Raw genomic sequence first — 14,177 nt, 5'->3', positions numbered from 1 at the left:
CCAAGACAACCTAATGAAAAAAGGGGTTAAGGGCCTAAACAAACCCTAATCCAAAGACATTTCATCTGTACACATTCCCTCATTGTAAACACAATTATATCGTCGATTTCACCTGTTTTATTTTTTCACCACCTTTCGGGTCTATAACTTGCAATGCTTCGACGTCTATAAGCATGGAGAAAATTTTCTAGGTTCTCGGAACACCAGCTGGTGTTGCCCGCCTAGGTGTTCCGAGAGCTGAACAAATTTCTCAAGCATGACATAAATCATCTACTTTGAACATATGTTGAGAAAGAAATGAATGTAAATGCACACCTACTGTACCTGAAAAATGAAAAGGATAAAAAGAACCGTCAGCGAAACCGAAAATGTTACAATTTCATCTATGGTGGTGTTATTGCTACACTGTAGAAAGTCTTAGAGAGTACATCAAAGAGAAATGGTACACGTATTCTTATCCAAAAACCCTAATACATTGTGTGCATGAGATTCCTGGTAGAACGGTTTCCTAACAGTAAAATCCTAAACTCTGAACCTAAACCCAAGTTTCTACTTCAGTAGAGTTACAACGTGCCTAACCCTAGAACGAACAATAAAGCCGCAGAGTCCCACCTCCTCACCATCACATCACCATCATTTTACCACCGATCTTGTTCTTGACGAAAATTGAGCGAGTAAATTACTATCTAGTGTACATAAGAACTCAAAGCAGGCATGATGTGATCAAGAAGATACCAAGAATCACGGAATGAAATAGTCTAATTCCTTCCCCTCTTAAGAATGGGGCAAGAGCAGGGAACCCTCGGTGCTGCGAGGGACTGTCATTGTAGTTTCTACCGTCATCATCCCCTCACTGTTCGGTTAATGCTAAAGGCAGAAACTCCTCACCTTTCATCTCATAATCCCCCCTGGGCCACTAATCTGGTAAAATGATCAAACTCCCCTGTTAAGATAATGGAAAGCATCGCAATACAATCCCAGTGAAGTGATAGGTCGAGAATAACAAAATGAAAAGGAAATCGCTCCGAATAAAATCTTCAGAATAGTTGGCCACGAGACACTGCCATGGTTAACCCTGAACGACCTCCTTCCCCAAACAGAAAAAGGGAGATACTTGAACCAACTATCTTTGGAGGTGGGGTGAAGAAGGCTGATCAGGTGAAGATCGTTGAGTAGAGCCACCATGAAACCTTTGTTCCTCAAATACCCCACTCATCCGGCTCCCTTCATTTAGCTGTGCTTCATTCAAACCTGAGAATCCCACCGGTCCAAGAGAACCAAACTCAAGTTGTTCTGCAGGTGGCCCGTAGCCAGCATTATGATCATAATGATATAGCATGACAACAGGTGGCATGGAAGGTCCATTCGAAGATACCCCACTGGGGTTCATGGTTGGTACCGGATACATGCCATATGCAACATTGGTCGAACCACTCTGTGTAGTGTTTGTGCGGATAGGACCATTTTGAGATTGATATGACTGGAATGAGTCCTGCCTATGTGAACTCCATGACCTTTCAGCTCGGCTCTCACTGGCTGCCAAACGGTTTACTCTGGAATTTGGCTTCTCAGCTTGACCGCGACTGTGGTTGCGCCCAGAAGCTCGTGACTTTGAATTGGCATTCCAGTTCCCTTCTCTGTCACCATGGTGGTCATTTCTATCATAATTGTAATTCCCCCTTCTCGTATTTGAAGGCCGGTCCCGTACAGAAACCTTCTAAAGTAATTAAAGGAGGTAAGAGAAATAATCCGACGGCAGGTTCTAAGTTATAATAAATCTAGGGAAAACAGATTCTATATCATGTTTAACCAAAGACTTAACTTTCTAGAAACCACATGGCCCAACAACCAAGATTGGGAGATGCAACATGCTTAACTAAAAAAAATCTAAAATAATCATTAACAAAGGAACGAGTTTATATTATCTTACGGGATTTGGCAGGTATGTCCCAGTCCCAGCACGATATCTTGGAATCTCCTCTGCATAGCGTTGGTAAACACCGGCAGGCCTGTTAGGAACAGACTGAAGAGGAGCAACAGGAACCATTCTAGGTCCATAACCCATAAGCTGAGTGAAGAGATTCATGTTGGCTGAAAGAGGTCTCCCAGGACCATCCCAAGGAAATCTTCCTTGTAAGTAACCAGGGGGCATCATAACTGGTGAAGGATAAACCACAGGTGAAGGGTGCCGAGAAGTTTGGCAAAACCGTCCGTATTGCAAATTCTGCCAATGGCTAGCGAAGTCGCTGTGAAGAATGTCAGACTTATGCTCTGATGGCTCAATAGGAGCAGTCCTTCCCATAGAGCTAGAAGTACTTAGCACCTCAGGCTGATCAGCTCCCTCAGATGAATCAAAATTTTGACCAGAATCACTATTATCTGGTCCCTCTTCTCTGCTAAATTGGCTTGTTGATACATCTGAAGTTCCCGTTTCTGACGAGAAATAATTAAAAGGAAGCATTGTAACAAATGGAACCGGAGGCCCCGTAGGATAAAATGTAAACATTCCAGAATCATTTGTAGCTTTCTGTCGTGAGCCAGGACCTAAGAGCAATGGAGCAAAAGGTACCATTGAATCTGATCCACTCGTCTGAGTTTGTTCAAAACCGGCCATTTGATGCCCTGGAAAATGGAAAGGCGCAACAGGTTGAGGTCCTGTGCTTCTTTCTACCATTTCGGCACCTAAAGCTGTAGGTGATGAATTCCAATCTCTGTTGTCATCATCTGCCTGGGTAGACGAATGTTCGGACACATTCTTACCTTTCCCATATGCAGCAGATGGCACTGCTGAAAGAGCACTTCGCCTACCACGTTTTTCCCTTGTTGACTTTGAGACCTTTGCTGATGATCCTTCCCAAGAACTCTCAGAGGAGGTTTTACTTCTCACTGAACTTGCATGCGTGGCAGATCTAGAACTCACACTTCGATCATCAAAGTAAACCTCATTACCTCTTTTATCTTGGTACTGAAAATTATTCACATGCTCTTCCCCTCTTGTTGACTCATGATTTTCTTTGGTAGACTTCAGTTGAGCTCGCACAGAATTTCCGGAGGAGCCTACGCGAGATGATGGATGAAAGTTATAACCAGCTGAGGTTGACTGTTGCTTATCAAATTCCTGAAGCATTTCATAACTTCCATTATCAAGATCAAACCCACCAGTAGATCCCCTCTCTTGCTGATGCCAGAAATCATGCTCCGTTTCACCTGAGTTCATTTCCACAGATCCAAAATTTTCATTACCAGGTTCCACTGAATCTTCAGGATTTGAGGTCAACCCCATGCCAGGGAAATAAGGGGCCAGTGACGGCGGAACAACACCTTGGGGAAATTGCATATTTGTGCCCCAAGGAGTCTCCATCAAGGGGAAATTTGTAGGAACCATTCCACCCATATTTCTCTGAGCATATCCCATAGAAGCAAGAATGGCAGGTGGGATCGGAAGCGGTAGGTGACCGGAAGCCAAATTGAGTGGAAGATGAACCTGCCCATTAAAACCATGAGCTGCAGAAGATGCCATCATGTTAACAAGATCTTGCTCCTCTTGGTGCATCCCTTGTGTCCCCAAAACAGAAGCATAATTGTCAGCAACGACACTCATGCCTGACTCATCAAGGTAGTTATTTGAATCAACGGCAGCATCAAGACTTTGGCGGGATGAGATGGATCTAGCAGATGAAGGATCATCAGTTGATCTATTTCTGTGGCTTGCCATACTATCAGAATCCAAGTTTTTCCTCCTGCTATTATCCAACCTTGCTGAAGTTTGACCTTTCCCACTCTCTGGGGCTTTGCCCCTACTTTGAGTGGAAACTTCACCATATGTATCAGTAAGCTCAGGACTAGAGCGTGTCCTTGCAAAAAGAAACCTCCCTTGTAAGTCATTCACCAAGTTATCAGGTTTAGCACTTCTCTGACCTTTATCAATGTGTGCACCCAGGTCGGAATTCGTTTCCTTTCTAATCATATCAGAGGATCTAGTGAGGTTTGTGTTCCCATGAATCCTTTGAGTTTGAGGATGAGTTACTGTAGATACACTACCGTTACCGGAGGTGCTTTCTAAACGATGACTAGCATGCTGGGAGGGAACATTAATGAAGCCATGCATTCTCTCACCTTGAGTATCCCGACCAGAAGAACTTTCCTTTTTTCGGTTGCTTGAAATATTCCTAAGATTCTCCGATCCATGTAATTGGTCTGGATTTAAAGGTCTCAAGCGCCTCAAATCATTTCGCGGTGCATCAGGTCGATGACCACTCCCATGTCTGTCCCAAGTGTTTAGAAAAAACTGATTTACTTCGGAAAATAGATCCTCTATGGCACAATCCAGCAATCTGGCCAGCCTTTTAGCCCCAAACGCAAATGCACTGCGTATCCTAAAGAAATTACCTGGAAATATACGTAGACATATATGATTCCAACAACCAACAATTTGAACGGATAGACAATCAAGCCACAAAGTTACACCTTACAAGCAGGAAAGACAAATGAAGTATATATGTATAGTTGTGTGCAACTGCAAACAGAAAAAACTATTCTTTCGGTCTCCCATGCAATAACCCTACTCTCTTAAATATAAGACATGTTTCTTCTATTTGAATGAGGCTATTTCCAAGTAAAAATTGCATATTGTTGCCTTCCGCATTATCATGCAAGTTCCACACAGCTGTTTTCAGCTATATGTTTTCTTTTTCTAAAGGTTGCACTGGAGTTGAATGATTTATACCTCCAAATCTTTTGCAAATGTAAATGGACCCTTATCATTTATCAGATATAAAAGAGGCATAAACACAAAACCGACAAGGCACATTGTACATTTTCAGTGACAAAAAGTGGAGCCTATTGGGAGGTTAGCAGCACATACAAAAAGCCAACAGAAAAATCATGGTTTCATCATCTTCTGTTCTACTTCCAGTAAAGAGGAATCTAAATCAGGTTCTTAATTATTTGAAGTCCAACGTTTTTCAATTTGTAATACACATAGTTATCTCCCAAATTGGAAACGCCTTGAAAATAAACTATTTGACACCCTTGTAATGAGCGTGACCAATAAGTAAACAATTTATTTCTCATACCACAGCCCAATAAGATGTTGGCTAATTACAAAATAATAACTTTAGAAACATAAGTAAATCCATTAGAAAGAGTTATCCAAGAACATATATTTTGGAACAACATACCTTTACTAACACTACGTCCCAGGTTGTTGTTGATTCGCAAAGGGTCAATAACGTTAAAATGTTTGGAAACAAAAGGTTGGCCCTGATTTTCTTGACCACCAGGGAAGACGGCATACACTGAGCTACAGGCATCAAGAAACAATTTGCTCAGCAGTAACTCTCCACCATCTTTTCGAGGAGGTTCCGCTGTAACATGAACAATCGCAAATTAACCCAGAAATGAAAAAAATGAGAAAATTGGGTTGAAGGTCAAAAGTTTACTACGAATTTTAAGCAAAAAATCAGTACCAGATACATCTGGAAGTGAACCAATGGGTACAGGACCCCATAGGCTAACACAAAAATTATCCCAGTCAAATTTACTGAAAAACTCCAGAAAACGATACAGGACCTGCATAAGCAAGGAAAACCATTCAGTGGATCCACAAAGAATAATGCCAACATAATAAACCAAGGTAACAAGATTACCTCAAGTGGTCCAGAAAAAGAGTTGTTGAAAACGTGAAATATGTACAAAACCAAAGTTTCCAATGCGTAAGTTGAGATAAGCCCATGATGAGCGCCCAGTATTCGGCTCTCATAATAACACCAGGCCTTTATCAGTATGATACTGCGCTTGAACAAATGATTCTGATTTATCAAATGATCAACCTGCAGAAGTAGACAATACAATTAGTCAAAGCATACTAATGCTATTGACTGAAAAGTATACACATGTTAACAAGGTTATCAAATGAACCATTTACCTCCTCAAGGAAACAAAGGGTGCACAAGCCCCCGAGCTGATTGAATGATATGTCTACAACAATGTTTTCCACAAGGCACTTGATTATCTTAACCTGTAGTACAAAAAGAATTAATAAGGTTAAATCTAGTATCAACAAAGCAAATACAAGATATAAAGGGAGTCAAACTTAATAACAATAAAGAACAAAAATTAACGAACATTGCCAAGATAGAAAAAAAGGTAAAAGTATTAGTGATGCTAGGAGGAACTTACTTCTGCCTGAATGTACTGAACCTCTTTCACGCGGAATTCAGCATTCTCATTCTTCTCCTCATTCTGAAGCATATCACGAACTTGATGGGCCCATGTGTCCTTCATATTTGGACTCTTACTGAAGGCTGTCAGGTCAATATCTCCATCAGGCAAATAAGTCTTGAGGGGTACAGACCCAAAAGTGAACACCTGCGCATATTTATAAACAAAAATAAATGCATCAACAGAAATACATATGCACCAGTAGAACAAGTTAACAAAAACTTTTCATAACATAACCATGACCATTGCCCCAATTTTGGCACAACAAAAGACATGCTGAAAAAAATCACTGGCATTATATATCATTTTCAAAGTCTCCAAGTTTACACGGTGGGAGGTTCTACACACCACTCTGATCATACATAATTCATCTACCTCTTTGTTCTCATAAGCTCAAGCTACAAACTTGTGCTTTCTCCCTTCTCCTTTTAGAACCTTAAACTTCCAAAAAATCCTCATCCCAAAGAATTTATTGGTCTTCGCACATTATGTCTTTCGAAACTCGAAATTATCTGAGATATACAATATACAAACAATACTAACTTAAAGTACTTAACTTACGCATACTCTTCAAACACAATATCATGACTGATTTCTACCCTATAGAACTAAATGAGAATAAAAAAGGTCGTACCCAGTGCACAAGGCTCCCGCTTTACGCAGGGTCTGGGAGAGGTGAATGTCGGCTAGCCTTACCCCCATTTATGGAGAGGCTGCTCCCAAGTCTCGAACCCGAGACCTACCGCTCATGGGCGAAGGCACTTGCCATCGCACCAAGTGCGACCTCTTGCCATAGAACTAAATGAGAATACTGCGGCAAAATTGTTACAGCACAAATTGAAACTAAAGTGTAGTTACAGTTTTTGAAACAAACAAATATTATGTATACACACAAGTCCCACCTGGCAGGGGAAGCACTTCATGATGAGCCGCTGCACATAATCGGCAACAGCATTTCGGCGCTCTTCGGATGGTGAATTGGGCTGAATGCAGGCAATAAGCTCTGCAGTTCTCTCCTCCGCCTTCAACCATCGCTCTGAGTCGAGCACTCGCATCACCGAGGCAGCTTCATTGGGCAATAGGCCATTCGGCAACAGCCCACTTGGTGGCTCTGCCCACCCCTCAAGTTCGCCCATGCAAGCCTAAGCTTTCCCTTCACTTCCACACCAAACAATAACTCTTCCCTATACCCAAAAATCCCAAAACCACCAGAATAAAAAAAAAAAAAAGAGCTAACTTCTTTCCCAATCCCAAAAATCAATGGCAACAACTAATTACAAAAGTACAAAAAAATGAAAATCTTTGCTCAAAGGTAAACCCTTTCTCCAAAAAATACAAAGGAATACAACCCAGATAGGAATTTTTCATGTGCTGCAGAAACACTAACCAATTTGGTATTCAGGGAAGGAAGATCATAAATTAGAACCCTACCCAGTATAAAAACAAAAACCAAAACATAAAATATCAAATCCCCAATCTGATGAACAGGGATGAAACCCTAGAAAAACTAGGGGAGAATTGGGGGATTGGGATGGGATTTTGGTAACCTAGAGGAACTGAGGAAACCAACTATTGGTAGTGTCGGCAAATCAGAAAATGGGGAAGAAGTAGAAGCTCGGCGAAGGAGGAGAAGAAAAAGAATACCCAGAAAAAATGTGGGTAGAAAGGTAGGGATTAGATTGAATAGGGCTTTCAGGCTTTGATGAAAATTAGGTCGTTTTAAATTTTTCTGTTTTCAAAGACGGAGAAATTTTGGATTGGAGGTTGAGGCGCATTTGTGAGGGGTTTTTCATATGAAAATTTATTGGAGAAGGAAGGGAGAGAGAAATTGAGGCGGAGAGAGACAGACTGAGGAGGAGAGAGAGGGCATAATCATAAATAAAAAAAGGTTTATATTATTAGTGAAATTAAAATAAAATAAAATAAAATATTATTTGATGGGTTCTATTCAATGATCTGGGATTAGTGTGCTTCAACCCAGATATGGTTTTAATTAGAGGAAAACTAATTAAAAAGATTTGAAAACTTTGAATTTTAGGGTAAAGTGAATAGTATCATGATTGATTTTTTTAATGTAAAAATATGATTTTTCGTTAAAATAAACAGTACCTGAAATTTTTCGTTAAAGTACCTTTTAATTGGACTATGGCTCCAAAGTGAGGGTGTTTTGCTATATACACCCTAAAAACTCATCACCACCAACCACATCTTCCATCTCAAAAAACTAATAACTTTCTAATACTACCCTTTTTCTAGTAAAGATAAAAAAAATAAAAAAAAATCCCGACTTTGCAGATACCAACCTACCTTCGTTTCAAATAAAGAGATAAAAAACAACTCAACATGCATATCAAATATGATTTAGTGTTTATTGCACATGAAGGCTAGCGTAGCCTCCATTTTTCCTTGGAGGTCGGTGATATATATCTTAACCAAACCCAGTCAGCCTCTGCAAAAAGATGGAAAGCTATACCGATGGCTTTACTAAATTACTAGAGGTGATGATTGACCTCCATAGACCATAAGTTTTAAATAAATTCTTGGATTACATAATATTTAATAAGGATGAAAGCTATACCGATTGCGTTACTGAATTAGTATTGGTTTGGTACTGAGGTACTTTTATAAAAAATTGGTATAAAAAAAAGTTGAACTAAAAAAAGTGTTTGATAAACACTTAAAAACAACTTATTTTCACAGTTTTTGATGGAAAAAAGCTGAAAACGTAAAGCAGCAAAAATGAACTTATTCTCACAGGACAACATAATCTTTTTTTTAAAGCATATCAATACCAAACCAGCCCTTACTCGAGGTGATCATTCCCCCCACAAGTTTTAAATAAATTATTGGAATTACATAATTAACTGGTAATCTGCACATAAAACCCTTCCTTTAATACAAACTAGCAACAGGCACACATGATATGCGTGTGCAATCAAATTTACTTTTGATTATTTCCTTTTTTTTATTGTTTCGGCATAATTGAAACATCCAAAAGTAGAGTATAGGATGTGGCAGTTGTGTATATGTTGCTCAATCTAACCATAAAAAACCAATGAAATTACAATTCTACATAACTTCCAAAATACAGATAAAAATACAATAGGCATAATACATAAACACTCCAAATTTGAAGAAATTAGAAGTTACTGAGTACACATGAGTTGGGCTACAACGCATTTTGAAATAATTTCCAATGATGATTTGACATGGAACTTTACTAATTTTAAAATTTTGGTACCATTTCCAACTTTCAAGCAATGGTTGAATTTTGAACATTACTAAAGATGAGAGCAAGGCCTGCAACAAATAGTGAAAAGAACATTAGAGTCAACAAATCAAAGCTAATGTGAATGCACAATCTCAAAATAGTCTCTTACTTCTTAAAAATATTAATAAAAGGAAAGGAATTTAATTGCATATAGAGAAGACAAAACATATATATAATGAATAACTGAGCTCTCCCATAATTACATAATAGTTTCTAGATTGCATTTTCAGCATATCGTAGACAACAGCCCCTATGCATTCAAAATTAAAGAAAAGAATTAGGGGCCTCAACTATTGTATCAAGCTTTAGAAATAGACCAAGTAGTTCTTTCATTCACAAATAGATTAAAGAGAACTAAATTTTGGACTCAAGTCTGAATGAAGAATAGCAATTTGTAATAATTGATTCATTTTGGCAAAAAAAGGAAGAAAATAATGTTAAAGGGAGAAGTAAGTAACCTTACGTTTTGTTAATCTTGTTGCATATGGCATGATGTTAGCACATCTTTATATACAACATTTGAGCACTAGAAACATTTGCAAAGATAACAATTGCTGTAAAAAGAAAATGCATAACTGAGTTACAATTTGCAACAATTGCACCTCAAATTCCAAATCTTCAGGGAATTGAATATGACTTACTTTTTAAATTGGTAGAACAAATTGGAAGGCATGACTGAACCTGCACAAAGCATTACCATATGAGCAGGACATCAGAACATATAAGAAAAAAAAAAACTAAAATTCAAAACTAAAATACCACATATGTATTGGGAAATTAAGTAAGACGGTCGTCAAACTATTTAGGGTAGAAACATCCAAAGGTAAGATGGTCTTTGTATTTATCTGAGATTTTGGTACCCCCAGTCCAAATTTTATCTGAGAACCAAATTTTATACTCAAGTCTAAATGAAAAATATCAATTTGTAATAATTGATTCATTTTGGCCAAAAAAAAAAAAGAAAGAAAATAATGTTAAAGGGATAAGTAAGTAAACCTGATGTTTTATTCATCTTGTTGCATATGACATGATGTTAGAACATCTTTATATACAACATTCCTTGTATAAACTCCATATTGTCCTGCAATGACACCATTTCTTATAAGAACTTGGTTGTATGTGTGGAAACTCCTATTAACAAAGCTACATAAAGTTGGTCATGGCTGAACACATGATTAGGGAGATAGACACCCACATATGGAATTGTATGGCTTTGAGATTTGTTTATGGTCAGCGCAAAGCTTAATCTTACAGGAAATTGTCGACGTATAAAAGAGAACGGAAGCTTTACATTTTCCGAAGGTTTCAAAGGAATGGGTGGCAGGAAAACTTATGTGTCCTTAAAATGCCCAGTTAATATATCAGCATCAATGCAATTTGGAAAGAATCACCGACATATCAACCTTGTTCCATTGCATAACCCAACTTTTGGATCAATATTTCTAAGGAGAATGATTAGTGCCCAACTTCAATGTCAACTTATGAGTAGGTAAGCCACCTGGAGTTATAAAATTCAAAAACTCTTATGGATATAAGTTTTGAGGGTCATCGTCAAGTCAGTAATAAATGTGTTGTTCCCCAGGAAATGAGTTTAACATCACTTCATTTAACTTGTCAACGTCCTCATTCCTTGGGGTGATGATAGCCATATCAACCATATAAGAAATGTTGAAAGCATTATCCTCTAATCTTGGAAATACAAAACCAATAAGCTCACCAATTGATTCATCGCCATGCCAAGGAATAACACATGAATCCGGGATTCTAATCATATCATCTTCTACAAATGACTCATTTCCATCACCAACACGAAGTAGGAATTCTGCAAAATCAGGGTCTTGTTGAGCTCTCATATTATGTTTCAACTGGATAACTTGAATCTTGTTCCATAATGAGGACTTTACAATGCATGCATCTATTGTTTGCACTTTGGTTCCACGAGGCACTACAGTAAGAACTTGATGAAAATCTCCTCCAAGAATCATCACTTTGCCATCAAATTGTGTTTCTATGCCCGTTATATCTCGTAAGGTTCTATCTAAAGCCTCAAATGTTTTCCTATGAGTCATAGTGGCTTCATCCCATATAAGAACAACTGCACGCCTTAGAAGTTCTGCCAAATCTGATTGCTTGCTTATAGAGTAAGTGTTGGTGGACAATAAGTCGATAAGAATCTTAAATCGTGAATATGTTGTTCTTCCTCCAGGTAAAATAGTAGTTGTAATACCAGATGTGGCTATTGCAATAACTATGAGGTCATCACTCCTTAGGGAAGCAAGAATTGCACGATAAAGGTAAGTCTATCCAGTACCGTCGGGACCATCTACAAAGAAAGCTGTTGATTGATTACATGTAACAGCTATCATGATTGTGTCGAATGCAATACGTTGATCATTGTTTAATGTCTGAACTGATTACAGGTCTTCTGGGGGAACATGAACTGCGAGCTCATCTTGTATATTTGTTAGAGTTGTTGAGCTAATTTGTGGAAGATCATAATCACAAATTCTTTTACCATATTGTTGTAACAATGCATTTAGATCTCGCAACAAAAGATTGATGATGTTAATGCACAAAATCAATGAGGATTTTGGTACAACAAAAATTGTTAAGTTTGTGACATTAATTAGATTGCTCCGGTCACTAGTGTGGATAAGTATGTAAATGGATAGAGATAGGGAAGCAAAAACAAGATGTACGTGGTTCACCCAGATTGGCTATGTTCACGAAGTAGAGGAGTTCTTATTAATTGTGAAGGGTTTAGACAAGTACATAGGTTCAAGCTCTCCTTTAATGAGTACTAGTGAATGATTTAGTACAAATGACATTAGGAAATATTGTGGGAGAATGATCTCTTTTTATATAAGAGTTTCTAGCTTTGTTCTGACATTGACACGTGTCATGTTATGATTGGCTTCTGATGTTGACATATGTCGCGCTGTGATTGGCTTCTGATGTCGACACGTGGCACATTGTGATTGGCCTCCTGGTTAGAGCTCTTCTGGGTCCTTGACGGTATAACGTTGATCGGTGCTCAGTAGTTTCGGGATTGGTCAAGTATGGTACAAACAGTGCTCCCCTAAGTTCCCGAGTGAAGGAAGCTTATCGGTTAGGGACTTGCAAGATCCAAGCCAATGAGTAATCACGAAACTTCTAAGTACCGAAGTGTGGTATCGTCTTCACTTGCCTTATCTATCTCATAGGTAGATGTGGCATCTTCTCTGAAAGTATTCTTCCTCTATCCATGGGTGGTATCTTTAACTGGTTGAGATGCACAAGGTACTGTATCAATTTCACTTGAAGCTTACTTGTAGTTTCAGGCTTGGTCAAGCGTGATACAAACTATGTAGTAAGAGTTCCCTAAGTCGCCGAGCTAAGAGATCTGCCGAAAAGGTGACAGACAAGGTAAGCAATCAGAGCTCCAAACAATCAGTCCCAGATTAGAAGTTTGATTTCGAGTTCTGGCTGATTGTTCTCATTCTCTCTATCTTGCAGGCAGCATGAAAGATAAAGAGAAGAACAAGGAGAAGAGATGATATGAGATACTTTTGCTTTTGAAGAAGTAATTTTCCACATGCTTATTCTTGAACTAGGCTGGAGGGTTTTCTAGTTTCCTCCAAAGTATAAGGCCGGCTCAAGAATTTGAGGGTCAAAACAAGTCCATCAAATCTAGAGTACGTTCGGTCTTGATGATATGGGATACCTTTGCTGTTGACAAAGTAGTTGATGTATTGGCACATGTTCTGTTACGCTTGTCTCTACATGCTTTTTTGTATCATTCTTATTTGCCCTATCTGTTCCTCAAGCAGATGTGGTATCTTCTCTGGAAGCATAAAATGTTGAAGATGAGTACTCGAGAGTAATGCCAGGTAAGTAATCAGGCAAGGGGTTCTAGGCGGTCAATTCTTGACTGGAAACTTGATTTCAAGTGCTGACTGATTGCTCTATTTCTTCTTGTCTTGCAGGTAAGAACAATGGCAAAGAAAAAGACAGGGAAAAAACATGATATGGGATACTCTTGCTTTTAACCCTGATGATATGAGATACTCTTGCTCTAGTGTGGCTGGTTTGCATAGGTATTATTAGGGGGGAAGCTGAGTATTTCGAGAGGCTTCCTCAGGAGTGCCCTCTCAGATATGAGGAAGGGTTGAGCATTTTTACAGGTCTACCTATCCGTGGAGGATGGAGGTCGACATATATAGGAGTCTTCCTAACAACAAGTAGTAATGTTATTCTTTTACCCTTCTTGGTCATAGCAATGTAGTGGGAGCTGCAAGCTTCACGTGTTTTAACTTTGTAAGAGTACTTTGAAAAAGTGGTCTGTGGTATCTGGAAAGCTGATGTTGCGTGTAAAGATTGCAGACAAGCTTTATCCAATGAAATCTGGCTCTCAAAGTTCAGAAAGCGGTGCCTCTTCGATTTTCGAACAAGCAATCTTGTCGGGGATCTAGCTTTCGAGATTCGGAGAACAGTGCCTCTTCGATTTTTGAGAAAGCAATCATGTTGGGAGTCTGACTCTTGAGATTCGGAGAGCGGTATCTCTTCGATTTTTAAGAAAGTAATCTTGTCGGGAGTCTGACTCTCGAGATTCGGAGGGCGGTGCCTCTTCAATTTTTGAGCAAGTAATCATGTTAGGAGTCTGGCTCTCGAGATTCGGAGAGTGGTGCATCTTCGATTTTTGAGC

The 14,177-nt window shown here is 38.9% G+C and overlaps 2 protein-coding genes across 3 annotated transcripts; both read right to left on the bottom strand.

Annotated features, from left to right (window-relative positions):
- Positions 1 to 353: 353 nt before the first annotated feature.
- LOC126615607 (uncharacterized) lies at positions 354 to 8,085 on the bottom strand. 2 transcript variants are annotated; one of them, XM_050283456.1, is made up of 8 exons: positions 7,125 to 8,085; positions 6,181 to 6,369; positions 5,927 to 6,019; positions 5,649 to 5,831; positions 5,469 to 5,571; positions 5,181 to 5,366; positions 1,931 to 4,389; positions 354 to 1,717 (listed from the first exon to the last, which is right to left on the bottom strand). In XM_050283456.1, the coding sequence occupies exons 1-8, from the start codon at positions 7,356 to 7,358 to the stop codon at positions 1,124 to 1,126; spliced, it is 4,041 nt and encodes a 1,346-aa protein (XP_050139413.1). In that variant the 5' UTR covers positions 7,359 to 8,085; the 3' UTR covers positions 354 to 1,123. The 2 variants fall into 2 exon arrangements, with proteins under 2 accessions (XP_050139413.1, XP_050139422.1); XM_050283465.1 differs by having other exon boundaries at positions 354 to 1,714.
- Positions 8,086 to 11,049: 2,964 nt separating this feature from the next.
- Positions 11,050 to 11,562, bottom strand: LOC126613945 (uncharacterized). The gene has a single exon (XM_050281571.1). The coding sequence runs from the start codon at positions 11,560 to 11,562 to the stop codon at positions 11,050 to 11,052; it is 513 nt and encodes a 170-aa protein (XP_050137528.1).
- Between the last annotated feature and the right edge of the window lie 2,615 nt (positions 11,563 to 14,177).

This window comes from Malus sylvestris, chromosome 1 (genome assembly GCF_916048215.2).
Source record: "Malus sylvestris chromosome 1, drMalSylv7.2, whole genome shotgun sequence".
NCBI classification, from domain to species: Eukaryota; Viridiplantae; Streptophyta; class Magnoliopsida; order Rosales; family Rosaceae; genus Malus; species Malus sylvestris.
This window is presented reverse-complemented; position numbering and strand designations above follow the sequence as displayed.

Bases quoted from the DNA above. Each gene is read 5' to 3' on its own strand.
- LOC126615607 (XM_050283456.1), bottom strand. From the start codon at position 7,358: ATGGGCGAACTTGAGGGGTGGGCAGAGCCACCAAGTGGGCTGTTGCCG. The intron at 5,832-5,926 runs GTAAATGGTTCA...CTACTTCTGCAG, and splicing joins CCCTTTGTTTCCTTGAGGAG to GTTGATCATTTGATAAATCA. The intron at 1,718-1,930 runs GTAAGATAATAT...TAATTACTTTAG, and splicing joins GGACATACCTGCCAAATCCC to AAGGTTTCTGTACGGGACCG.
- LOC126613945 (XM_050281571.1), bottom strand. From the start codon at position 11,562: ATGACTCATAGGAAAACATTTGAGGCTTTAGATAGAACCTTACGAGAT.